The 26114-nt window shown below is 54.8% G+C and overlaps 2 protein-coding genes across 2 annotated transcripts; one reads left to right on the forward strand and one right to left on the reverse strand.

The window, feature by feature from the left end:
- Window positions 1–342: 342 nt before the first annotated feature.
- On the forward strand, window positions 343–12465 carry LOC142417077 (BPI fold-containing family B member 4-like). The gene is made up of 16 exons (XM_075517389.1): window positions 343–411; window positions 1086–1215; window positions 1957–2071; window positions 2594–2698; window positions 2954–3109; window positions 4549–4612; window positions 5034–5097; window positions 5548–5639; window positions 7257–7430; window positions 8226–8279; window positions 8936–9103; window positions 9215–9282; window positions 10697–10739; window positions 11286–11349; window positions 11718–11794; window positions 12396–12465. Exons 1-16 carry the CDS (start codon window positions 406–408, stop codon window positions 12417–12419), a joined length of 1404 nt encoding a protein of 467 aa, XP_075373504.1. The 5' UTR covers window positions 343–405; the 3' UTR covers window positions 12420–12465.
- A 4426-nt stretch (window positions 12466–16891) lies between these two features.
- Window positions 16892–22911, reverse strand: BPIFB2 (BPI fold containing family B member 2). The gene is made up of 16 exons (XM_075516962.1): window positions 22890–22911; window positions 22161–22277; window positions 21795–21894; window positions 21352–21451; window positions 21060–21223; window positions 20565–20610; window positions 20241–20301; window positions 19895–19986; window positions 19597–19773; window positions 19190–19231; window positions 18894–19058; window positions 18553–18620; window positions 17820–17865; window positions 17394–17457; window positions 17224–17300; window positions 16892–16960 (listed from the first exon to the last, which is right to left on the reverse strand). Exons 1-16 carry the CDS (start codon window positions 22909–22911, stop codon window positions 16892–16894), a joined length of 1410 nt encoding a protein of 469 aa, XP_075373077.1.
- Window positions 22912–26114: the final 3203 nt, after the last annotated feature.

A 26114-nucleotide genomic window follows, 5' to 3' on the forward strand; every position in this document is an offset into this window, starting at 1 on the left:
ATTTCCTAAAAAGTTGGTTTCCTCAAAGCATGGGGATCCCCACTGGGACCACCAGTACAGGGCATCCTTTTTAAAACAGACTAGGAGGGGAGAAAAGCGGCATCTGAGTGATCCAGGCCACAAAGGAAAGCGGCAACCGGTCAAGTCAGCAGTGACGTTACCTCGTATAAATCAAGAGAGGTGGCAGCTGGCTGCTGCTTGCAAAGAGCAAGGGTATAGAGGGATGCCTGCTCGTGAGACGTGGAGGTTGTGAGGAAAAGGTGTGTCTGGTTGGCTGCGGTTTTTATATAAGGGCAACTGCTTCCATCTCAGTTGCAGGAAAATAAGGGAGAACGACGCAGAGTCTCGACGACTTCCAGAAGAGCCCGAGCGGACCCGAGAGCCCTTCCCAGCTGGCTGCAGCTGATGCAGGTAATGACATCGTCTGTGCCTCGAAGCCTCGGCTGGCGAGGGCTGCGCGGCGGCCGGGAGACGTGCGCGGTGGTACTGGTGTCACCTTCTGGCTCTGGAAGGACGCACGCAGCGTGCCCCGTGCGTGGCTGCTGTAGTTTGAGGCTTTGCTGTGCACCAGGCTCCTAATCATCTGCCTGTGTCTGTCGTTTCATAATTACATTTATGTTAATAATTATTATTTATAACTTCATAGGTAGCTTATTTTTATCACTTGAGCTTCAGTTTATTGGTTTGGAAAGTTAGAAAGAACAAGAATAACCCCCAGATGCTTCCCTTGGCAAAGACCCTTACCAAAACACGTGTAACTTTTCATCTAAGGGATGCAGAAATAACGACTGCTTAAACACCAGTTCAGGGAAAAGCAGTTTGCCTTTCTTTTGTGTGAACACGTAGAATATTTGGGGCAAGTCACAAAGGACAAGGCAAGGGCTTTTATTGACCCACACTTGAAGTCTCTCCATATGTGTGGACATGAACAAGGTCCTGCTGCCCCAGGCTCAAGCAGAGTCTTCCTTGAGCTCGATAAAGAGTAGAGGAGGGATTTCCCGCTCGACCTCTTTCCTCGTAAAGGCTCTGGGATCCCTTCTTAGAGGCTTTTCCCCCGCTTTTCGCTCTGATGTCTCCCTCGCCAGCAGGGAAGTCTTCTGGAGATGACGATGTTGAAGCTTTTTGGAATCGTCTTTTTCTGTGGCCTCCTCTCGCCCTCTCAAGAAGTCTTGTCCGGTCTGTCCTGCGCCGTCAGTCCAGGGGCAATGCAGAATGGTAACTAGAAAACCTGAGTTATGTTTGTTTTGAAAGCTGGGAGCATGACGTGGAGTAAAACCTCCTGAGTGTCTTCATCTTTATTTTATGGTTCCTCAGGGCTGCAGACTTTGCTTAGAGCTCTGACAGCCATCGCTGGGTTCACGGGTCAGGGAGATGTCTCTGCTCCAGAACTGGGACACAGTTCAGCACCAAATGGCCATACAGAATTTCAGGGCTCGATCTGGATTATTCCCTCTTTTTGTCTCAGCTTCTCATTTCTCTATTGGAGCAGCTGATATTTGACAAACAACTGCTGTGAAGTTTAGCGGCCGTGTTAATATTTGCAATGCTCCAGCAAAAAACAAGAGGCTTGTTTCAAGTTGCTTCTGTTTAAAACAAACAAACCAACCCCCTTTACAAATGGGCAACAAGTGGTGAGTTGAAGCACAGCTCCCGCTGAGGGGGCCGCTGTCTCGGCTGGCAGCGCACGGCCGCACCGTAATCTTCAAGTCGGCGGCCTGGGATGCTCTCCGCTGCTACCCCTCCTGGTTAAGTCACTAAGGGCAGCTTTGGTTTAGGTCACGTTGTAAAATATCATCCCCTGCGTGATTTGACTGCACTGAGAGAGCGAATGACTTTATCAGGAGTGTTGGGGGGCGGCGGGGCTTTGTTGTGCGACTCCTTGGCCAGGGCACATCTGAGCGAGTGGACGCAGGTCGTCGCTGCACGTGCTGCTCCTCACGCAGAGATGTTTTCCAGTTCTCTCGGATGCCATACTTCAGAACGGACTTCTGCAGCAGCACCTCCAGGGCCTCGTGCTCCCAAACATCATGGGTGACGGGAGTCTGCTGAGCTCTCCCACCAGCATCACCGGGTAAGTGGAGAGTGAGGGCTTCTCCATGAGCGCACCTTGACCAGCAATCCTCAAGCAACAAAAGCTGAGCTGCAGTTGGCGCGATTGGCCCAAGTAGTGATCCCCATTTTATTTTGATACGGAAATTCTGGCCCGACAAAAGTTTTCTGTGTGGTAGCAAGGCGGATGGTGAAGTGCATTGCAGGTTATGGATGCAGACGCAGGCTGATGGCTGTGATGCTGCTGTTGATAGCTGAGATGCTTGACAGCACTGAGAGAGAGAGGAAGGTGCCCTAGAGAGAAAAAGTTGACTGCTCTGTAAAGTTGGCTTCCACCCCGGTCTGGTTCAAGGTTGCCTTCTTTTGGGTTTCAGCTGCAGACTCTGCTGCTCATCCCGGAGCTGGTGTCTCTTGCTTGTGATACTCATGCCTCTGGCTGGAGGTGGCTGTGGTGATGTGGGCGCTGTAGGTTCCTCAGCGCGTACAGCTGCTCAGCTGTTAGAAGATGCTTTTAATTTGTGCCAGCTTTTGCTGTTGTTTGCAGCTTACACCTTGTCAAGGTTCGGCTCCCCAAGCTGTCAGTGGCGCTGCTGCCAGGAATCGGGGTCCAGCTGAGCATCGCCGCAAAGCTGGAGCTCAGCGGCAACTGGTGAGTGTGACACTTCACCGCGGAAAGGGAAACCCCTACCCACGGGCTTGTGCAACGTTTCGCATCTTTTACGGATTTCTAGGTGTTTCTTACCTATAATAAAGCCACAGAGCAGAACAGGCACCGAAAGATGGCTTGTGGCATTTGTAATGAATTGCAGGAGACGGAGGTGCAGTTTGTTGCTTCTGGCTTTGCTGAGTTTCTCTGGTTAGAGGCTGAGAGATGAAATCTGTTCAACCCATTTACTCTTTTCAGCTTGGTTGGCCTTCTTTCAGAACTAATTAATATCTTAGTGGATGTGAAAATTACTGCAAACATTAAATGCACCAATTTTGAATCGGGCACAGTCCAGGTCGTCATTGAAGACTGCCTCTGCGTTCTTGGTACCGTAAAGATCAAGCTCCTTTCTGGGTAAGTGCCTGTGGATTTATGTTTTCCATTACCTGTAATCCTCTTCTCTTTATCCAGTGATCTAGACAGTCTGCCAGGACACAGACGGTGCTAAGCTGATACAGAGCCAGGCCTCAGGGAAGTAATTTCTTTCCCATTGCCACAGCTAGTTGCTTCAGTGGAACTGGCCAAAAATTTGGCTGTTGGAAAGTGAGGGTTAATTTGCCCTGTTTGCCCATGGAAATGTTAAGATCTGCAGTATGAGGTTTGGTGCCTCTTCCAGTGCGCTTTCTTCAGACTTAGCTAGCGAGCGGATATCCAGAGGGCAGGAACAGTGGGCAGGGAGCGTTCCAGGAAAAGAGCACCAGTGCTTGCCCTGGCTCCGTCCTCTGCCTTGGGCTGCCGCCACAGAAAGACGCTGGGCATGTGGACTTCGGTCTGATCGCTGTGGGGTGGGTGATTCCATGCAAATGCCCCGTCTCTCGCGCAGTCTTATTAAATTCTTGGCAGAAAGAATTTGCTGACTTCAGGTATTGATGAATGCCACGGCAAATTGATCATGGGAAATATTTTCTTTTATTGCTTCTGAATTAGTCACTTTTCAGGTTCATTGAGTTTCTCCTAATTAATTTTTGCATTATGCGTTATATTTCAATCAGTGCAGCAGCTGGTTTGAAAGAGATCGTGTAAGGGAATAGAGGAACACGGCTCACCCGCTCTGGGGGTCATATTTTAAGTTTTAGCAGGACTAAAGTGATGGTGTGCAGGAGGTGAGCTCCCGGTGGGCAAGGGGGAGTGCGGACGTACATGACTGACTTCATGGCCGTTCCTCAGATGCGTCTATAGGCAGAACTTGGGCATAAATAACGAGATGCATTATGAATTCCTGCTGTCTGTGGCTTGCCGAGTGTGCTGCTGCATGTTCTAACTCAATAGTCCAGAAATATATTGATTAGTAAAAGTAAATGGCTCTGCGCTGCCTGCAGGCATCACGCACCCCAGAGTGATCCATTTAGCAGCAGTGTTGAAATGTTACCCAGCAGATTTCTCCTTGTTATTCCACATGTAAATTGTTTGTTTCCAATAACTAACATGAAGATATTTCATAGCAGCTCCACCTTCCCTTAACTACAGCACTGATTTGAATACCAGAGGGAGACAACCAAACTCAGGCTACACTGCGAGAGGCTCACTCCTTTCGTGCCGTGATGTCTGCACGCCCCAAGTGCTGAAGCCTTCGCTCCTCAGAAATTGGCCCAATCCTCCCCTCGGGGAGGGGAGCAGCTCCTTCCCTCCCTGCCTTCTGCACAGCCCCTGCTCTTGCCAGCGCTGGCTGCAGCAGTGTCCCTGAAGGGTGACTGAGGACGTAGGAGTGTGTAAGATGAAGGCTGGAGATCCTTCGGTCTCCTGTCCTGGAGCTGTGTTTCTAGCGATTGGAAATTTTTTGCTTTCCTTTCCAGGTTACTCTCCCTATCAGTAAATGAGATAGTGCTTAAGCAGCTGACAGCAACTCTGCCCGGTCTGGTAAGCCTGAAGATTGCCCTCCTTTCATAGCTGAAACGCAGAAATATCAGGAACAACATGTTGTGGGCTCACAGCAAGCTGCACCGACTTTCTGGGCTGCTTTCCACGTCACCGGCACACGCCGCTCGGCAGGGATGCCCGGGGCCAGCCTGGCTGCTGCCGCGTGTTTCTGCGGGCAGGGCGATGCCTGGAACGTTCCCCAGATGCAAGCATCCCCTCTGGTGCGGTACCACGGGTCGAGGGATGCTCCACTGCCCCCGAGTCCTTCATAGCGTCCCAGCTGCCGCCCAGTGCCAGGCAGCACTTATTCCCCGGGGATTTAGATTAAAAGGAGTGGGTCTGGTCAGGCTGCAGGGTGACGCCTCCCCGCAGAGGGCTGGCGAGGGGGGTCGAGCGGTCGCGTTTCTGCTTTGTGTTGCAGCTGTGTCCCGTCGTCGATATTGTCGTCAACCTCGTGAACATCCAGCTTCTGGGCACTCTCAACGGTGCGTTTCTTGTGGAGGATGAGGTGCTGCTTCCCCTCGTGCCCGGCGGCCCCGTGGTGGGAAGCGCCTGTCCCACGCCTAGCCCGCGAGTGCACCAGGGAGGGGCCGCGCTTCTCAGGACTCTTCTTGAGCCTTGAATTCACACCCGAGCCCTCCAAGTGAACCGCTCGCGCCATGGCCCTCCTTACGCCATTTTTATACGCCACCCTTGGATGTAGCTTGTTATCTTTAATGCTCTTTATGGGCTGTATTCTAAAGGCAGACCCCACAACGCTGAATTTGGGGATGTTTTGCCCGTTTTGAGCAGCAGCGAGCATCCCCCAGAAGTGCGTGCTTGGGACCTGGTCTGTGGGTGTGCGGTCTGGCTGGGGGCCTGCGGGGTCAGGGAGGAGTTTGTGTCGCTGCTTCTTTCCTGAGGTTGTAATGATCTTTTTTTTTTTCTCCATGAAGCGGTGATCCCAGTTGGTACGGCAGGAACAATTCACTACCGGCTGGCCAGCCTCCCGTTTACCTCTGGCTTGTTCCTTGGGTTGGATTTAGATGTAAGTTAACGCTGGGTGACGGGACTCTGCGAGCGTGACTGCGTCGCGGTGGCTTTCAGACTCTTCGCCTAATCCCGCGGGAGCAGTTGTCTTCTTCCAGTACAACCACGCGGAGGAGCTGGGCTAACGACTCGTTCTGGAAATGCTAGCTAAATATTTAAATCCTTACCCAAATCACCACGAAGTGACTGTATGTGCTTTTCTTCAAGCCCTCTTTTGCTCTCTTTACAAACTTATCCTGAGACTGCCTGAGACTGCGTGCCTGTCGTTTGTAACTGCTGGGACAGTTGTCATGCTCCCGCTCGCCCTGCCTGCAGACTGGCCGTTACTGCTTTTTGCCTTCGCTATTCAGCCTCTGTGGGGGGTGAATGCTAAACCAAGCTAATGGATTTTTTACTACTGTCTCACTGGGAAAAAAACCAAACCAACCCAGCAAAAAACAAACAGTACTTTCAAACAGGAGAGCTTAAATAAAAGGAAGTGGCTAGCGAGAAGCAACTGGGACATAAGCAATAAGGAATAGCAAGGGCTAATAACAGACGCTGCAGTCTGTACGATCGGCGCTGCTGCTCGTGCTTTAGTGCGGAGGCTTCACCGGGATTAGTCTTTGCCCCCAGCACCCCCAGCTGTCAGCCCGGGTCTCCTTAGCAAGTAGATGGTATCGGTGCACGTTTGCGGTGGAGCCCGAGGACGGCTCGCCCGTGGCGGGGCGCGGGAGGGAGGGAAGGCAGGGCTGGGACCGCCGGGCTGGCAGCACCTTCACCGCTCACCTGCTCTTGGAGTGAAATCTCAAGGATGAGCTGAAGCAGCGAGTTGCGATTTGGACGACGTGTGTTATTAGCTAAGAAGGCCCCAGTTAGGCGCTCTGGCCTTTAGCAGCTCCTTTCGTCTATTAAACGTAGAGGGAATTGCTCCGAGTCCGATGCTTTCCCTCAGCTGCTGGCGAGGGGAGGGTCCTGGTTTCAGTTGAGATAGAGTTCATTTTCTTTATAGTGGCTGGTATGGGGCTATGGTTTGGATTTGTGCTGAAGACAGTGTTGATAATACAGAGATGTTTTAGTTGTTGCTGCACTGGTCAAGGACTTTTCAGCTTCCCGTGCTCTGCCAGGTGCAGAAGAAGCTGGGAGGGGGCACAGCCAGGACAGTTGATCCAAACTGACCAAAGGGCTATTCCATACCACATGACGTCATGCTCAGTATATAAAGCTGGGGAAGAAGAAGGAAGGGGGGACATTGGAGTGATGGCGTTTGTCTTCCCAAGTAACCGTTACGCGTGATGGAGCCCTGCTTTCCTGGAGATGGCTGAACACCTGCCTGCCCATGGGAAGTAGTGAATGAATTCCTTGCTTCGCTTTGCTTGCGTGCGCGGCTTTTGCTTTCCCTATTAAACTGTTTTTATCTCAACCCTCAAGTTTTCTTACTTTTGCTCTTCTGATTCTCTCCCCCATCCCACCGAGGGGGAGTGAGCGAGCGGCTGCGTGGTGCTCAGTTGCCGGCTGGGGCTAAACCACGACACTGTTTCAGCTGGCACAGACCCCGCACCTCCGTCCCGAGGGTCTGGGCCTGCCTCGCGGCTTTGAAGGGTCGGCTTAACGTCCCCGTCACCTCTCCTCGCAGGGTGCGGTGAAGCAGGTGGGAGGCAGCATCATCCCCCATGACTCGTCCGCCTCCACTTTGCCTCCTCTGCTGGACAAGCTTCTGGTCTTGGGACTACGCCAGAGCTTTCTCAATGCAGTCCTGTCCCTCCTGATCCAGATACCGCCGCAGACTTTCACCTGCACGCCAGAAGCTGTGAGTGTAGCAGCACCTGTGTGTCATGCCGGGGGAGGTGGCCAGGGACAGGCGCCAGCGTGACCTTAGCTCTGCTCAGGGAGCGAGCTGTGCACGGCATTCACGGCACGCACAGCCTCTGCCGGCGCTCGGCACGCGGCCGGGCCGGGGCCTGCGTGTGCACGTGCTCGCTTGCAGGTGCTCAAGCCCCAGCGCTGCCTCCGTGCTGCTCTTCTCAGAAAGCTATAACAGCGCGTGCCAGGATCAGCCGTTCTTGTTTCTGTACGGGCACCCCCAGGGATACCAGCTGAAACCAGTTGTGTACTGGTTATGCCATGGACTCCTGGAGGTCTGTAATCTGGTTCAAGGAGTCTTTAAAATGTCACTGAGAAAAGCGACTTCATATATGCAATGCAATTCTCTAGGCGTATGCGTTTTCTGTACCTCTCATCTGTACTTCCGCTGGGAAATACTGGGGGTCTGCACACTCACAAGTGTTGCCAGCCCGTGGGTGACATCTCCTGCCGCTGCTGGTCGCTCTCTCCTTAACTGACCGGGAATCGCCCAGGCAGCTGGGGAGCGACGGGGGAGGCGGAGGGCTCGGGGTGCTGCCGTAACGCGGGTCTGCGGGTGACTGAGCTGCCCGGGGCTTCGCTGGGGACAGTGAGCGAATGAGGGCTCGGGGACCGGCCCCAGGAGTGCGAAGAAGCCGGCTGGGAGCAGGGACGCAAGTGGGAGAGGGGGGCCCCAGCAGGACGGTGTTGCTGAAATCGGCTGGGGTGCTCATGGGGGCTGCTTGCACTTCTGTTCCCACAGTTCTCCGGTGCCAGCCATCTGCAAGAAGCCATCATGACCCTCATTCCCGCTGGGGTGAGTGACTTCTGCTGGTGCAAGGGTTTGTGTCAACCTCGCCAGCTCCGAGGCCGTCCAAGTGGTGCTCCTGGACGTGCCGGGCTGCTGCCGCCAAGGGTCTCCAGTCTTCCGCTCCCCTCCCCTTGGCCACGCTGAGCGTGCACCGCGGCCGAGCCGCGCCAGCACAGCCGGAGGCTGCCCTGCCGCCCGGCCAGCTGATGGGAGCGGGCGAAGGGACCGGAGGTTTGTGCCCAGCCCTCAGCAGCCCCTGCACGGTGCCTGCTCTCCTGCGTGCCGCCGGCTGTAGCCGACCTTCTCCCGCTCCCTGAGCAGGGGAACGTCTTCTCTCGCAGCTCACAGCCATTGACAGGAAGAGCTGACAAATGCCTGGCATCTCCCATTTCCTGGGCGCCACAGGCACCCTCTTATGGCCACAGCCCCCTTCGTGCCCACCTCTGCTTCCTCAGCCCCTCGCTGCCTGCAGCAAGGAGTGCCAGCCTATGCTGCTGGACCTGTTTGCTCTGTAAATGCGGCTTGTCCAAGGTCTGTGTGACCTTGGGGGAGGCCCTACAGAGTTATGGGGCTGTGAGAGTCCACCAGAGGACTGCCCGTCCCCAGCCTGGCCGCTGCGTGGGGCGCGGGTAGCCACCTCCCTGTGTCCCCGATTCCCACAGTGCTCCACCTGCCATGGGACCGGTCCTCTGAGCATCAAGCTAACTTTGTCCGGGAATCCGCTCATCCTCTTGGAAGAAAACAAAGCCACCGTCGAGCTTTCGGTCATGATTCAGGTGTTCATTAAGCATTTAGATGGACCCGTCCTCAACCTCCTGCTCCTGAAGGCCGTAAGTGTGGGTGCGAAGACCTCAAACTGGTGAAGCGTACAGCCAGCCGAGTGACTGGCAGCTGGGACGGGGACGTCTCCACGGGCTGATCCGCGCCCTGTCTGCTTGCAGGACCTCAGTCTAAACGTCCACGTGTCGATTGCCGGAGGCAGACTGGTGCTGGGCTTGTCCCTGGGCAGGTAGGCTGTCCCCGCGGCGGCTGCGCAGGGGTGCTCGAAGCAAAGCCTGCTGCAACGCCCCAGCCTGCTCGCTCCCCTGCGGCAGCCCTGGGCGTTCAGCTGTGCTGGGCAGCTCCGGCTTTCCCGGAGCTCAGGGTACAGGTTCAGTTTTCCGGGAAGCAGCGGCCAGAAGAGAGCGGGACGGCGGGAAGGGCTGCGGTTCATCGGGGGGCTCCGGGCGCTGTAACAGCGTGTCCCTCGGGGACACGGCGCTGCTGGAGCTGCCTGAGCTACGGCAGAAGGGACGGGAGCGTTGCACAAACACGGCTGTGACGAAGCCGGGCAGCGCTGCTGCCCTCTTACAGGCTGGTGACGTTCTCTGCATCGCAACGTTAGCTCTGGGGCCGCTACCTTGAAATGTTTTTCCGTGTCTATAAAACAGACATTTCATTTCCCGAGTCTGAGAATTTCATACCTGGCTGATGGCATGAGGTGGACAGGTATCGCTGACTTTCAGGAAACATTACAGCAGCTGGGAAGTTTTAGAGACTGGAGGAAAAGCGTGTGTCAGTTTTATAACAAGGAGAAATGAGGTGACCTGAATAATTGTAAGACTGTCAGCTTGACTTTGATCCTGGGCAGTAGTTCGAAATGTCTGATATTGGACGTGAGTGATAAAGGAATAAAGGCAAGTACTGTCATTAATGCCAGTCAAGGTATGATTAAAGATGGGAAAGCATTCCTTATAGCGTGAGGTTTGAGGATTTCAAGCCGTTTAGCTTGTCAAAGAGCTAGATTTAGAAGCAACATTGGCATAGCTTGTAGGCAGCGATATAGAGAACAGAAATGCATCAAAGGGCTTTTAATTCAATAGACAAAGATATAACAAGATTCAGCAGAGGTAGAAAAGAGAAATTCAAAGTGGAAATAAAGCATATGTTTTAGCTATGGAGATGGTTGTGTGATTGCAATGATAGATTAGGAGCTGCAGCAAATTATCCAGAGCTCATGATCTTTAAATCCAGGCTGGATCCTTTTTCTAGAAGCTCTGCTCTCAGCTACCCAGGAGCTGACTCCTTTCCCAAGGTGAATAACTACCTGGGCGCGGGAGAGGGAAGGGGAAGCCAGGAGCTAGCGTGTGCCCTCTTGCAGTGCTGTTTCATTTACAAGGGAATAAAAATTAGGTGAAGCTTTTAGTGTTGATCTATTGCTTTTAGTTCCCTAATTTCTCTTCTCTCTTGCAAATGTGGCAGTGCCTGATTTTTGTGTTAAAATATTGCGATGCCTTCATGGATGCCGCGATGATGCCTCGCAGGGATGCCTTGCCCGTGGGCTAACGCTGCGCTAGGAGACGGCAGGGGTCTCACGGTGGGGTCTGTGAGCTCTGCCCGGGGACTTGGTGTCTGACGTGCTGTTTGCTTTACTTTCCCCGCAGCACTTCCCTCTCCTTGAAGTCTTCTGATGTTGGCATCAGTAACGTAAGTCTCTCGTACCAGTCTAGGCTTTGCTAGGCGGGCAGAGCGCCCGAGTGCCGTGCGCTGCAGCCCTGGGGAAGGAGGGAGACGCGCGGTTGCTGCGTGATGCTGAAATGTGTCCAGACTGTGATGGATTACGTCTGCTGAGGGTCTTAGTTGTTAGCTGCTCTACTTTGTAGGTTGTAGCTATTCTTCTTTTGCTGCTTTTTTTTTGTTTTTTTTTTTCCCTTCTGCCTTTTCTAATAATGCAAATGTAGAGCCTGAAGTCTGTTTGTTTATTCACCCCTGCTTGGGCAAAGCTTACACGGGGCTCCAGCAGGAGTTTTACCTGGCAGAAGGTTTCCCAAAGGAAGGACCAAATACAAATCGAGGAGGAAAAGTAGATTTGCTTTAAAGAAAAGAGGGACTATTTGTTCTGTTGCTGTGTCAGTGGGAAGTGATTTCCAGTCCTGAGGACTGGCTGTCTTCCAGCCACGGTGCTGGGCTGTGCTTTGCCCCTGTCGTGTGCCTGGCAGCGCTGCTCACGCGCTTGTTCCTCCTCTGGTTCAGATCTCGATCCTGAAGCCACACTGCAGCAGCCTGCTGGTGGAAACGTTATTGCCTCTTATCAACGGTAAGGTGACCGGGACAGCTGTAACATTGGGAGTGCTTTGACCGAGGAGGGGAGAGGGATATGTGTGCATGCTTGAACGCTGTAGCAGGAGAGTTGGAGCGATTAAAGGTCTGCAATCCCCATTTTGAGGCTGTACTTAAAAGTCCCAACCTCATTCTTACACCATCCACCCAGCTTCAGTCCTAAGGGCCCTGGCAACAGTCAGTGGCAGAGAACACAAGGGAAGCCAGAAGGCGGCGTGCGCGGCGGTGCTGCACTCCGTGCCGCTGCGCAGCTCCGCGCCCTTCGCCCCCCGGGAGCAGCTTCGTCGTGGGGCGGGAGCTGGGCTCACCCTCTGCAGTGTGTAAGGACCCGTCTGTCCCCTGCAGGCACCCTGAGCGTCGGGATCCCTCTGCCAAACGTGCTGGGCATTCCCTTAATACAGGTGGATATTCAGATATTGGCGGTAAGTGTCTGGAAGGGCTATTTCCCTCTGCAAGGCACCGGTGCGGGTCACCGGGGCTCTTTCTAGCAGCTGGCTCCTGTAACAGGACCCTGCCGGTGGCGGTTTACTGTGCAAGAGCCGTAGGTTTTAAGCCTTGAAAGGCCGGAAAGGCTTGCTCTGTCTGACCTCCTTCGGGTCAGAAAATGCTGCTGAGTACTTCACGCCCATGAGTATTATCGAACCAGGTACGCAGTAAGCCGTGTTCAGCCCCTCTGGGGCAGGACCTGGTTCCCCCGTCCAGGCTGCCCTTCCTTTCTGGAGAACCCTGTGAGCAGCTCTGATGTGGGTCCAGGGGCTCTGGCAAGCCCTTTCGAGCGGCACCTTTCAAAGCGTCTTGAATTGCACCAAATTCCAGCCCTGTGCATCCTGGAGATGTCCCAGAGGAGCTGGGGTGTTCTCCGACGCTTCCAGAGGGCACCGTGCCCTCCTTATTACAAATTCGACGGGAGGATTTTTGCAAGAGGGTTTCCTGTTCGCTGCGCGTTGCTGACGAGCTGTTGTGAACCAGCATCCCTCGAGGCCGGGAGATAACGCGGCTGTGTCGCTCCTTGCGCTTCTTCAGGGCCTGCTGGTGATTCTTGTGTGAGCTGGGGAGTGCAAGGCACGGAGAGGTCTTTCTGGCAGAGAAAGAGGAAGAAAGAGCAGTGAGGATGGAGCATCGAGACCGGCGTTATCTACTTTTCTTTTCTAAACTTGATTCAAGATTCTTGATAACATGTAAGACACTTTAAAGCTAACTGGCTCCTGTGAGTACTAAGGTACTTGCACAAGCCCAAACCTGATAGGCAGCTCTGTGTACAAATATTTATTTAGAGAAATTATAGGATGATTTTGTGGTCACGGTTATAGCAGTTGCATGTGATGCCGCAGTGGAATTGTTAAATCTGTTGTGAGGGGAAAATTGTTCTTGATATAATGAAAAAGTGAACTTGTTGCGTATGGCTTTGTAAGCAAATGCCACCATCCGCGTTCAGAGGGTATGACGTGCTGAGCGGGAGCTCAGGACACATTTGTCATGTAACTCTTTTAATAAACATTCCTACTTTTTTAGTGCTTGGAATGAGCTTCTTGTTTCTGATGCTTCTCAGGGAGAGGCTCTCTCCTGCCTCCTGCCATGGGATCTGGTTCCTTTGTGACAACTGATGTGTTGGTTTGAAAACTTTTTCCGCTCAAACTTCCTGAGAAAAAACCACTTGGATTTTCAGTGGCTACTCCTGGCCGGGTAACCTACTGACCAAACGCTAAGCCACATCAGAAATCAGAATGAAATTGAATTTCCAAAGGTCGTGAAGCATTTCCTAATAGAATCTGAAGGGAAAACTCCGCTACCAGATAACTGAGGAGTATGATAACACTGGAGCACACCCATCTGCCCGCAATAGTCCGCCTCTGCTGAGACCAATGTAACGGCCGGTTGGTCTCTGTGTGTCCCAGGGAAAAGAATTCCGGCATTTTTGATTTCAGAAAAAATACGTTTTTCTGGGTAAAACCCCCAACATCTGAGGTCTTAAATGGCCTCTCAAACACCTGCTTTTCCCGGCACTAGACGTTATTACTAGTGTGTTAATTCTTACTAGCTAGTGTCCCCAAAGCTAATGTGGTACGTCACTGTTAAAGCGGGGGTCGTGCACGGAAGAAGTCCAGCACCGATCGATCAGGTGGCGGACGGGGCACTCTCCTGTTCTGTATTTCTGCCTGAAGGTAAGAATAGTTCGACATCTGCCTGGCCTTGGGTGTAGCGTTAATTTCCAGCATCACAGCGAGATGTGGCAGAGGAATCACTGAACGCAGCAGAGGACGCGCTGGACCCCTCAGCAGTCCCGGTTCGCGCAGACTGCCCAGAGCTCTCCCGTGCTGTGCCAAACGGCAAACCTGGTGTCGCGCGCTGTCGTCGCGTGGGCTGGCGTGTCTTGTGTCACGGCAGGAGGGTTGTGGGTGGGTCGAAGTACACCGTAGTGCTGGAGACCGGTGTTTCGGTGAGCCTGAACGGCTCCTTTGGTCCCCAGCTCCGTGCAGGCCGATCGTGCCGGTGGGACCACGCTCTCCAAAGGCCGTTCAGCTGCCGGCACGCGGACCTTGCCCTGTCCCTGGGCGGCAGTGATGCTCCTGCGTGGTGATGGGGCTCCCCGCTCAAGCAGCGTGCTGCCGGCAGCCCCATCCCCAGCTAAACCACGCGGCGAGGAGTCTCTGCGATGCAGGGTGCGAACAAGAGGAACGCCGTGGACGATCGGGGCGTGCTCGGGGGCCGGGAGCAGGGAGTCTCAGAGCCCGCTGCTCGTGCTCTCTGACGCTGGCGCGCCCGCGGCGCTGGCAGAGCGGGGTTTGGGGGGCTGCGTGGCCCCGTCGCCCGGTGATCGGGACGAGCGGCCCCGCTGCCCTGCGCCGGCAGCCGGAGCGCTCGCAGCTGCTTTGTGCCGCCTTGGGGTCACTGGACTGACGGGGCTTGGCTTCTCCGTCCGTCCCTTTTGCCCACAGGCTGGCACGACGGGCTTTGTTTGTGCAAGGTTTTATTCTGGTTCCTGAGCAAACACCTTCTGTTTTGTAAGTAAAGTTTAGCACCTTTTTTGCACGCTCTTTTGGCCAGCACTTCTGTGCGCGCTGTGGGCTGCTGGGGGGATTAATTTTGCTGGCACGCTGCAGGGTAATCTGGGATCTGCTCTGTCCCAGGGGTCTGTTTGACTTGAGAAGGGAAAGACAGCGGGAAGCGCGTAACTGGAGAGCTCGCCGTCTGGCAGAGCCGGGGCAGGGGCTGCGCGAGCCTGGGGCCCCAGGGAAGTGGAAAAGTTGTCTTGTGCATCTGGTAACAGCTTTTCCTCCTGGGGCCTGGCCTCTGTCGCATCATTTATCGCACGGGGCTGAGCGGGAAGGAGCAGAGGAACCTTTTCAAAAGGGAAGAGCGGCATCTCCTCGGTGTAACTCATTACTTTTGCAACTCGTAAATCTAGTGCTCTGCATTGCTGGTGGGTTCAGGAGTAAATCCAGCGCGGGAAACTGCAAGTCGGAATTCATAAGAACTGGGACAATCCTGTTCACTGTGGAAAACCCACTATCAGTCATTTTCCAGCGTGCCAGCACCCCAACACGCTAGAAAGTCTCTTTATGGGTGAGCGGCGGGAGCGGGGTGCGATGGGCTGGCTGCTCTGCCCAGGCTGCGCGCGGGCTTCGGGCTCTCAGCTCTTGCTCCAGGAATGTCCTGGTAAAGCTTCATCCCTCTGCTGCTCCGCGGGGGCTGGCGAAGGGGCTCGGCTCCGTTGCTCCCGCATTTGGCTGTCACGTCCTGCTCCGTGTGCCTCCGGCAAGGGAAGCCGTGTGTCCCCTGGGACCCTGGGATACCGCCCAGGAAAATGATGGGTTTTGTTGATGCCAAAGACGCTCATACAAATGCTTTTTTCAGCATTTCTTTTTCCAGGTGAACCCACAGTGACTGCTGGGGACAACGCTGGCCGTCTCCTGCGGATGCAGCTGCGCCGGAGGGGCTCAGTAACTGGGGCGACAGGAGGGAGCAGCAGCAGAGCCCAGTTCTCCAGCGTAAGCCAGCCCTGCCCCGAGCCGGTGGCTGGTCCCAGGTAGGACGTGCGGGGCTGGGAACTGGGGCGTGCGGCTCCTGTGACCCCAACCCTATGCTGGAGATGCAGAGCCATGCAGTAGAGCCGAAAGCCAGAATATCCACTGGCAAATAAATACATCTTTTTACTGCTGTAGCTTATTCCTTTTGGGAAACTGGTTTCAAATATATTAGTCAAAGAATAATGGCTGCAGCCCTACCAGGAAACTTTTATTAGGAGCAGTTCCCGCTATTGCCGACTTTGGGCATTAAAATCATTAGTCAGGTCCCCAAGCTGGGCATATAAACCTTCAGGGTTTTTTACTCCTTGTAATAAATCAACTTGGCTTGTTTTGTTTGCTTTCCTATTTCTGAGTCTTTGAAAGATGAGGTTTTGAAGTGCTTTTCAGCAGCTCCAGAGGCTAGAAACAATACGTATAGCTGTTGCAAGTGAAAGCAGATGTATGTGTAATTAATATGGTTTCATGGCTGGGGTGTTAAGTGAAACATCGCCATCAGAGAGCTTACGTGAGAGCTGCAAAGTCAGCAGTAAGGGTGCTCCTCTGGGGCAGCGGCACCGCAACGCCCTCACCCCGTGCGAGGCAGCTCCCGACAGCACCCGGCGACGGAGCAACTCGGGCGGCTTGAGGAGCCCCGATACCAGCCCAGCCTTCCACTTCAGCCGCTCGAGTCTGCTGCGGCTCCCCCCCTTTGGTGTGCTGGGCAGCCTCTCAAGCGCGGGGTGCGTGTGGTCAGGAGGAAAGAGCGTTCCAGTATTGACAAACGCAGCCGCTGGTGCCCTTGGGCGGGCGCGCGCCGAGCCGGCGTGTCGCACCCTCTGTACGTGTGCAGTCGCGTTGCATTCAGCATTTTCTGTGACGAGCTTTGTATAGTATAGTATAGAAGTATAGTTTTGAAAATATAACTGCCTTCAGGTCTCAAATTAGAAACCATTGTGCAGACTGATTTTTCCACCCCCTTCTTTCTGACCCAGGGAAAACCACCAGCCGTAATGTTCCCATAGTAACACAAGAAATGGAGGAAAAGCAGATGAAAGATCTCTTGTTGGTAGGGGCCATGTCGTTCTGCAGCTGAGAGGCACAGGGCTGCTTTGCATCTTATAAAGTAGTGGAATTTTCATGCTCCCTTAAATGTAAGGTCTGGACATCTGTACCGGTACCAGTTCTTAGCAAGACAAAATTCATCTGTCTTTAGGTACAAATCATTGAGGCAAAAAAAGTCAATAGTCACACCGGAAAATGCAGTATGAAAGCGAAATGTTTAATTGAAGTAAGGAACATTGTTACATCCTCTCTGTGCAACAAAAATACCAAGAGCAGGACTGGAAGAGAAAGCCGCTAGTGCAATGCCGTTATTCTCCGAAATCTGAGAAAGTGTTGTTTTAGTAAGGCGAGAAAGAAGATTTTCAACATTTCAGGCAGTGACAAAACACAAAGCATGATTTCAGAGTCAAGAGAACCATCTTGCCACTGGTGTACTCCGGACACCGGAGTTCAGCCCACGGTGGTCTGCTCTCCAGTCCTCGCCTGTAGCTCGAGGTTGCAGGGGACCAAGACGTAGTCCTGAGCAAGGGGAGGAACGAAGGCTGAGCAAGGTGCCCGTGGGGCTCTGCACAGGCCAGTGGCCCCTCCACCCCGGCTATTGCTTGTGTCGGTGGGGCTAGGGACGACCTATGCCTATTTAAAGCGATGAAACTTGGTTCTGCGGGTTAGCAGGGCTAGAGGAGCAGGCTCTGATTTATTTTGGAGCCAGGAGGTAAGCATCACGCCTGGGTTCCCTTTAAATCAAACACAGCAGGGAGCAATTTAAATCTCTTATTTCTTACCTTGTGAATCACGACGTTGACGTCAGTGTAGGTAAAGCTGGAGATGTGGGGCAGGAATACGCCTTCGCTCAGGACCACTAGGAAAAAAAAGAGGGACAGTTGCCAGCCGGGTGCTGCCCTCGTCCTCGTCGTGCAATCCTGTGCGGCAGCACCGCTGCAAAGCTCCTCACCGTTCATCTGAGCCGGTACCTCCTCACGGATTGTGGGCAAAAATAACTCCTCCAGTAAGGCAGCCTGCCAAAGGGAAACCCACGGTCAGCTTGCTTATGGCCTGACTCTGAAGCAGAAGGAGAGGGGCAAGGAGCAGCAAGAGAGGGGTCCTGGTGCTCATTGCACCTCTCCTAATCCCGCAGGGACCTGCCTCTCCCTTCTGCAGGGTGCAGCGAGCACCCAAAGTAAATATTTCCCCGGTGACAACCGCTGCCTGGGGTGGTTGAGGCAGTCTGAGCTGGCCGGCGCAGCTGAGCGTGAGCGGGCCGTTACAGGACGGTGCTAAGGCGCGGGCTGTTGCATTCAGCACGTCACAGCAGCACGGTGTAAGGAGGGGACGCGGCTGCGCTCGGTCGCTCGAGGGGTGCGCGGCTGGGGGCACCTACCGGCACGGGACCCACGTCGGAGGCAGCCAGGCTGAGCTCAATATCCCTGGAAAACAAAGAGTGGCACAGGAGCTGCTGTAATAAGTTGTAATGAGCAGTGACTTTCACGTTCCCCCGAACACCAGGGCTGAGCTCAGGGCCAGGCCGGCGGTGAACGTGGTGCCTGGGCACGTCCGAGCAGGCGGCCGGAGCCTGGCTTTCCCCCCGGGCGCGGCAGCAAGGGCACGAGGACGTTTTGACCCAGACCGAACGGCTTTTGTGGGGCCCCGCGGAAGCGGGCAGGCTGCGCTGGCGTGCACCGGGGCGAGCGGGCTGGGGTGCGGGGTGCTGCGGGTCCGGGGTCTGGAGCACTGGGCAGCCGCAGGCGCTGCCAGGGCCGGGCGTGCCGGAGCCCCCCCAGCCACCGGCTGTGTCTGCGGACGGGGCAGTCGAGCGCGTGCTTTCCTCGGCAGCGGTGCCGGCGGCGTGGCAGGAGCAGGCAGAGGCGGACGGTGTTGGTGTGTGCCGGTTGCCTGCGTACGCCTGTGCTGAATGGGGGGGTGGAAGGGTGCAATGCTCACTTTTCTCCCTAACACGTTACTGGCGTCTCACCGTTCCCCTTGAGACAGAGCTACCTCTGCGGTGCCCAAACCATAAAAGCTAAGGACTTCCCCGGACTACTTTGCCTCTCCTTTCCCTGCTACGACTGGGACACGTCCCGTTCAAGGACTCGGAACATAGCCGGGTTCATTACTCTATCGCTGCTGCAGAGATCGTCATCCTTGTGTCGGTGACGCTAAGGAGGAGTCCCGCAGACGTATCCTGCAAGGGGAAAAGAGAGAGCAGGCTCAGAGTGAGCAAACGGTCCCGCTTCAGCTTTGAATAGTGGGATGCAATGAACCCATCCCTGTGCTGCCACCCGCGACGTGCTCCTCGCCCTGCTCTACGCGCTGGAGGCAAATGCCGCTTGGGACCGTGAGCGCCGTGGCGGTTAAAGGCTACATCAGCCCCCTGCAACGGCTGCGATCGGACCGGGTCTCGGAGCAAAGGGCGTTGCCCGGGTGCAGCTCGGGCACACGCGCAGAGCACGCTCACCACGTTCACACTCAGGAAGCTCTGGAAGGCCGATGAGCCTGCCCCGACGTGGACGGTGAGGAAGAGCTTCAGGGCTGCCTTGCCTTCCTCCAGCACCACCCGAGGCGAGCTCCTGACCACGGCTTGTAGCATCACCGGTAGGTCCTCCTGGAAGAGGGAGCCCATCTGCCGAGGGAGAGGGGTTATTTCTGGGCATGGCAGCCGTCCCCTGCGCCCCCGGGGTGGTGGGCAGGGGGCTGGGGGGCACGGCCTGAGCTGGGGCCGTGCCTCTCGGAGCGACAGCGACGGCAACGAACCTGCGTAATCTTCTGTGCCATGGTGGCGGTGGTCAGGGGGCTCTGAAAGACAAAGCACAGCTTGTGATCCGGCTGATGGCTGCTTGGGGCTGCTGCTCGGGGGCTTGTGTCCAGCACGGCCGTGCGGACCCTGCGGCGAACGCCGTGCCACGTGCGCGGCTACGCACAGGAGCCTTCCTGCACGCCAGCATGTGCCAGGAGCAGCATTCTGGTTACTCTTCATGGCAAATTCTCCATCATCATTAGACCAGCAATATTTTTGGGAGCCCGGGGGTGAGGGGCTGCGCCTGCCACGGGCACTCAGAGACACACTCTCATTTCTTTGCAGGGCACATGGCTCCTCCAGCCATTCGTGTCCCTCCAAATGCATATTTTCTACTCCTTCCTTGCTCGCTTGCTCTACTCACCGGGATGGTCATGTTGAAGGCTCCAGCCGTTTCTAGGGCAAAGAAGAGGCTGGTGTAGAAGTGCTCGGAGAAAGCCAGGGTGAGGTGGGAAGGGCTGGAGCTCGCCGGCTCAGGCATGCTGAAGGGCACGGGGCTGACTGGCAGGGGGATTGCCATCCCCGCCACCTGGAAAGTCGTCTGCGGGGACATGGGCAAGGAGAGAAGGAGTTTGAGGTGCGTCGGGGCGTGTGGCACTGGGAGGGGGCGGCTCTCCCAAAGCCTGGAGCTGGGCTGTGAGTGCTGGAAAGCGAGGACTTACTTGCAAGGATATGGTGATTCCCTGCTCGGAGAACATGGGTGCAGCCAGGGGCAGGTACTGGACCTGGCAGCTCGGCGTGATGGGGAACTGGGCTGCAAACCAAGCAGAGGGGTGCTCAGAAAGAGGAGGGGGGCAGGTTGGGTCTGGGAAGTGTCTGGGTTTCCTGAGCAGAGAGACAGGGAAAGAGAGCTGGGCGGAGGGAGCGGGTCCCCGGGGAGGTGACGGCAGCGGAGCCACTGCTGCTAGGTTTCTGCCGCAGGGCGGGAGCCCGTCCCATCTCGTGACCCGCTCCAAAATGAGCCCCGAAGCCCTTAGTCTGTAACGAGAGTGAAAGCCAAACGCTCACCTGTCAGAGATATGAGCTGTTCATTTGGCAAAAGCAGCAATTTGGAGACTTCCAGGCAAATCTATGGAATAAAAAACAAAAAGAGAGGTGGTGGGTGAACACGGGGCTCTGCCGGCGTCAGGCATCCCCCGAATGCCTCTGGCGCAGACATCCCCATCAGCCGGCCACGCGGCAGCCGGGAGACAGGGGATGCCAGCGTTCGGTGACCACGGGGCTGCGGGGGAGACCTGGCGAGGCACCAGGTTGACTTAAAGTGCTCTAATTCTTACAGAACTGTACAGCTGTGTCTTCTCCTGTCTCACGCCCTTACCAACTTTATCTTACCTTATCGATGTTAATCTCTTTGTCCGCATCTGAACTAGAGGACTTGCTGAATGAAAACAACAGAATGGAAGAAGTTAGGCGAGAACCAGCTCAGCCAAGGGTAGGCGAGCTGGTTCTTTTATCTGACCCAAAAGGCATCCAGAGAAAGTATTACCTTTATTTGCTATCATCTAGTAAGCTACGATTACAATTCAGAATCCTAAAACGCTGAAGAAGAGCCGTTAGACTTGCATTAAAAATGTTCCTGCTACGCTGCTTTAAAAGATCCCCTCCCTTAGGAGAGAACGAAGCTCTCTCAAAATGGGGGAAACCAACCCTCCAAGCAGAACAAAGTTCTTCCCACAAAGATAAAGTTTTTGTGTTAACCTTCGTAAGCTTTTAGAGCAGCGAGCGGATCTTAGTCGTATCACCTTCCTGCCTAGAAATGCTTGTGCCTCAGTTTCTTCTTTTGCCCCGTTACCCAGATCTCATAACAAGGAAAACCACGGGGTCGACCTGTCCGTCTCCTCGGTGCTCTGCACCTCCTCCACGGTGGGTTTGCAGGCAGAGGTCACCAGCTCCAGGTTCCCTTCGGGGTTCATTTCCACGTGGAGGTCCGCCAGGATGGACAGTCTCATCACCTTGGTGGTCGAGCTGTGCCAGGGGAGGAGAGGTGGAGGCTGGAGCGTGGGGGCCGCTCCCGCTCCCCCCGGACCCCCGCTCCCGCAGGCCGGTGCTGGATGCGGCCCCATCGCTCCGGCCGGGAGCTTGGGCTGCTTCCACCCCGCAGCCCTGGCACTCACGGGGCAGGTGTGATGCCGAGGTCCGCATCGATGCTCAGCCGCAGGCCGGTGTCGGGGATGAGCGACAGAGACAGCTCGGCGACTTTGACGGAGTTAACCTGGTTCCTGCTGGAGCAGAAATGAAGGCGTCGGGAGACCGGCACAGAGAGATGTGCAATCCCTGGCTGCTCTCACAGCGGGCAAATCCCAAAAGTCCATGAGATCGGCACCGTGCACGGATAAATCAGTGCCCCGAGGGTGGCACGGGGGTCGCTGCCCTTCAACCCCAAAGAGCCAGGGGCTCCTTTCTAAACCTCTCCGGCAAACAGCCCTGTTCATCTCCAGGAGGTTTTTTTGCCCTCGCTGGCAAAATGCCTTTTATGACGATAGTCAAAGCGCTCCAGCTAAACACCGGGGTGAACCAGCGGTACGGCGGCAAAGCCTGGGCAAGGCAGAGCTGTGGACTCACCTGCTGGGCTTCGGGGAGCCGAGAAACAGGTCTGGGACTGTTGGGGCCATCAGGTCCTGCCTCAGGACTGTCTCTGCATGTGGCTTTGAAACTTCAGCAACTGTGAAACAGGGCAGATATTTCATGAGCCCCTCTGGAGCTTGTGGTCTGATGCACAGAGACGGACAGACTGAAATCCGTCCAGGCGCCACGCTTCCATCCTTTACTCAGCCCCCCCGTTACTAGCTATAGAAAGGGGATGCTGGAGTGAGCTGGTTAATGGCACAGGCTTCTGGTGACAGTGTTTGGTATTTCATCGCCGGACTGATAGAAGCTGCTGCCTCCCCTCCCTGCTGATGGCGTGGGAGATCCGGGGTCCGGACTTACGGTAGCTCAGTCCTGATGGGGTGAGGATGCCCCCGCAGTCGGGTGACCTGGTGGTGTGAGCGGGGACCAGGAGGCTCAGGAGGACGCTCAGGGTGCAGAGCTTCGCCGTGCCGGCGCCTGGAAGAGGAGGGCACCCGCGGCAGCCCGGTCAGAGCGGCACGGCCCTGGCCCGGCCACCGAGGCACGCGGCCACGCTCGGGAGCCACGGATCCGCTCCCGGGTCGGGTTTGTGGTCCCGAGCTTGTCAGCTTTTGTGCAATAACAACACATAGCTCTCGTGTGGTGCCTGGGGATTTAAAAGCATTAACAGAAGGCTCAGCCTTGAAAACCTCCTGCAAGTCTGCAAGCTCCAGTGGCGCTTGCAGCGGTAGCCTGCCTGCTGAAGAGCAATAATGGCCTACAACCGGTATAAAACTAGCAAAGAAACAGGAGCTAAAATTAATTGAGGAACGCATGGAAGTTATGGAGGAGGCTAAAATCAAATAAAAAGGTGAAAGTGTTATCTACCCCCCTGAAAAACATTTGGGAACTGTTTATAAAGTTCGTAATGCTCGTACAATATTAAGAAAACAAGCAATTCAGAAAGTTTAACCTGCAGAAAACAGACATATTTATATCAGTCTTTGCAGAAAGTGGACTTCTGATGAGAACTGACCCTTACAGAGACACAGCAACGTAAGTACAGGCAATGCTTATAGCAAGCTATTCAGTTTGCAAATGCATCTTTACCTTTCCTGGCCAATCTTCCCATTCTTCCGACTCAGTCCGTGTCTTGCCGTGGCCACCCCAAGGGATTGTGCTGGCTTTATATATCCTCACAACCGAGGCTGACGGGGCAGAAATTGGCAAAGAGGGCTGGAAACCAGGACATGGGGTGGACATTTTGTTTTATATACCTTTTTTATTGTTTCCCCATATACTTGATTACCTTGGCCGTTGACCTAGCAAGGTGAAATATTGAACAGCAGGTGCTGGGGCAGCTTGCCTTCATTGTGGCGTTACTGAGGAGCACAAAGAAAGGTCTCTGGGTGGAGGGTGCCAAGAAATCAAACATTGTTAGAAAGCGAACATTGGTTTCTTTGCTCTGCAGCCATGCTTTCTTCTGAACACCACAGGGACAGCCGCCACCATGTCCACACCAGCGAGAAGGTGCTGTGGTTTGTGTCACTCTCCCGGCTGGGCGGCTCGGACCAGAAGGGATGAGACCTGCACGTGTCGCGCCGAAGGAGGTCTTGGCAATTCATCAAGGATGCCCTCCATTTCCATCAGGCCTGGGTAAGTCTGTTGAAGGCAACAGGAGTGTTTCTGTTGGGTTCAGTGAGTTTTAGACCAGACAGAAGAACAATTTTTTTTTTTAAGGTGTCTCCTCTCACCTCCGGAATGGCCCACGTGCAATAATTCCTTCCTCCTTTTAACCCATTCCCAATCAAAAGTCACTGGCAATGTTTATTACGACTGGTAGAAAAAACGGTGGGTGACGTCCACCCTCTTAGCTAATGTCTCTACGAGCAGTGAAAGCGTTCATGGAAGGGACTCAGAGTCCCGCTCCTTCCCGTGCTTGGGATCCATCGTGTTCTCCTGGCTTCCTTTTGGCCTGGAGGACAGAGCGTGGGCTACCTGCAAATGCCATGTAAGCGCATCCTCCATGGTCTCACCCAGCTCTCCGTCGTGCTCCGTGTTCTGACCTCCCCCCCCCCCGATATTTGTGATTTCAACTTTGAGGCATGACCAGTCCTCCAGAGAGGGTTGAATTGCCCATTTCGGTCTGAAACCCTTGGCAATGGGATAAAGTGTTCAGCGCTTGTTGAAACACCTGCTGCCTGGGGAGGCAACCATTGTCCTTTGTGCGTTGCTGAAGTGAGTTATTGGGCGCTGGTTCCAGGTGCATCTTGACACGTCCAAAGCCTTTGGCTCTCACCAGCGCGGTGTTGCTTTCCTTCTCAGCATGACAGAGAAACGCCAAGAAAAGCAGAGTTTCAGCCACGTTGTGCATTTCCATTGAAGGCATCCAAATAGCAGTGTCGAGAAAAGAAATGGAAATATACGTCTAGCAGCCTACTGAGGGAGAGCGGGATTTACACATCTACGCTGATGTATGCAGCCCATTTAGAGGCGAGAGATGTATTCAGAAAAGTAAATCCTTTGAGAAGGTTGTAGCCTGCAGAGGAGTCCCCTGGGGCTGCAGGAGATGTTTCGTGGCATCTGACACCAGTAGGGACACGGACACAACCTAGAAAAGTCTCTGAGAAATAAGTCTTTGCCGTGTTTTAGAGCAGCGGTGGGAAAATTGCCCCTGCTAGGCCTTGTTCCAGTGTAGGTAATATCGGCAGCTCTTCCCGAAGCAGTACTGGAGATTTACCTGTGGAGCATTATCATTTACAGCAGTGCAAGGGTCTGGGGATAAGCTGTCGGGACACGATGGCACTGTGGTGCTTAGACGTGGATTTTCTCCTCCTGAAGAGCTGTTCTGGACCTGATGATCCCTGTGGAGGCTTAATTAGATGTCAACTTATAGCATAATGACTGATCAAGTTACTAGCACAAAAGTGTCTTTCTGGCACGGTGCATTCCTTATCGGGAGTTATCTATAAATCTTACGCTCCTGTTAGATAAGATGTAAATCTCCCTGTCTGGGCTTAGCAGAGAGCCCGGAGTGCATCACTGGGAGGGAGGGGATGGCAGATTAAACCTCATGACATGTTTTATACAGAAATGAAGAGAAGAAATAAATTACTTGGTGCTGCAGGATCCCACCGGGGTGAACTCCCAGAGCCGGGTCCTGCTGGCTGGGGTACCCAGGAGGGGATGGGTGAGGGGATGGGTGAGGACACTGTGGTGGCCACTAGCCCCAGGGCTGGTGAATGGGCAGCCACAGCCACGGCAGCAGCATGGCCAGCCCAGGGGAGAGCTTCGTGCAGCCTGTCTGCAGTCTGGTGGGACGCGCGGCTCTCCCGTGGCGGGACAGGGACGGGGCTGAGAAGCCCCTTCTCTGGGCAGGTGGCAGTTCTTCTCAGCCTCACTCCAACCCTGCTGAAACCAGTAAGAACATTACTGAGATTATCACAATTTCCAGCGGGTTCCCCACCGGCCGATCCCACGTCCTCCCCCAGCGTTTGCACAAGCTCCGTGAACCTTTGGGGAGCGAGAGCCGCTCACCCCAAGAGCTGCACTTACACGGGTATCTCCAAAAGCAGAATTTACCATTACACATCTTAGGTTTCTCGTCACCCCCACTTCTGCCTGTACCATGTAATTAAACAGATCAGGTTTTTCTCTTTCAGACTTGACAGGCAAGTCTCCATTGGCTCTTCCTGGGCGTTGAGCAAGAACGCTGGGTTCAGCCTGCTGGGAGCACGTGCCTGGTGCCTGAGGCTCCAGGGCTTACCTGGACTTTCAAATTAATTAGTGAAATTATTTGTATTGGCAGGTGCCAGAAACACTCGGGGATTAGGTTACATCACATCACAGTAATTACCCAGCCCTTTCATTCTTTTGGCTTTTCCTCTTTCTCGGTCAGGATTTACGTATAGGCTGTTTCTCGCCTCTCTCCAGGAGGTCAGTACAAAGCTTGGACAACCTCTGGGGACTCTCTGCCGGAGAAGAACCGGGCGAGGTGATGGCAGGGCCCTTCCCTGCAGGAGTCCCGGTCGCGGTGAGGTGCGGCAGCTCACGTTGTTTCCCTCCAGTGCAAGCCAGAAGTGGGAGGCCAGGCCGGAGCGGACTGGTGGAGCTGTGTCACAGCCTCTGGGGAGGCTCGTCGTGCCTCCTGCCATTGCCGGGGCCAACAGCCGTGAGCTCTCCTGCCGCTCCTGGGGCCAGGGCTCGGGGTGGCCCGGGCACCCAGCGGGCCATGTGCTCCATCAAGCAGCTCCAGCCCTTTCTCTACGGCAGGTTTTAGGCATCATGAGCAGCTCTGGTGCTCGTGGAAGAGGAAGGCTTAGCGCCCTGCTCGGG

Source organism: Mycteria americana, chromosome 14 (assembly GCF_035582795.1).
Source record: "Mycteria americana isolate JAX WOST 10 ecotype Jacksonville Zoo and Gardens chromosome 14, USCA_MyAme_1.0, whole genome shotgun sequence".
Taxonomy (NCBI): domain Eukaryota; kingdom Metazoa; phylum Chordata; class Aves; order Ciconiiformes; family Ciconiidae; genus Mycteria; species Mycteria americana.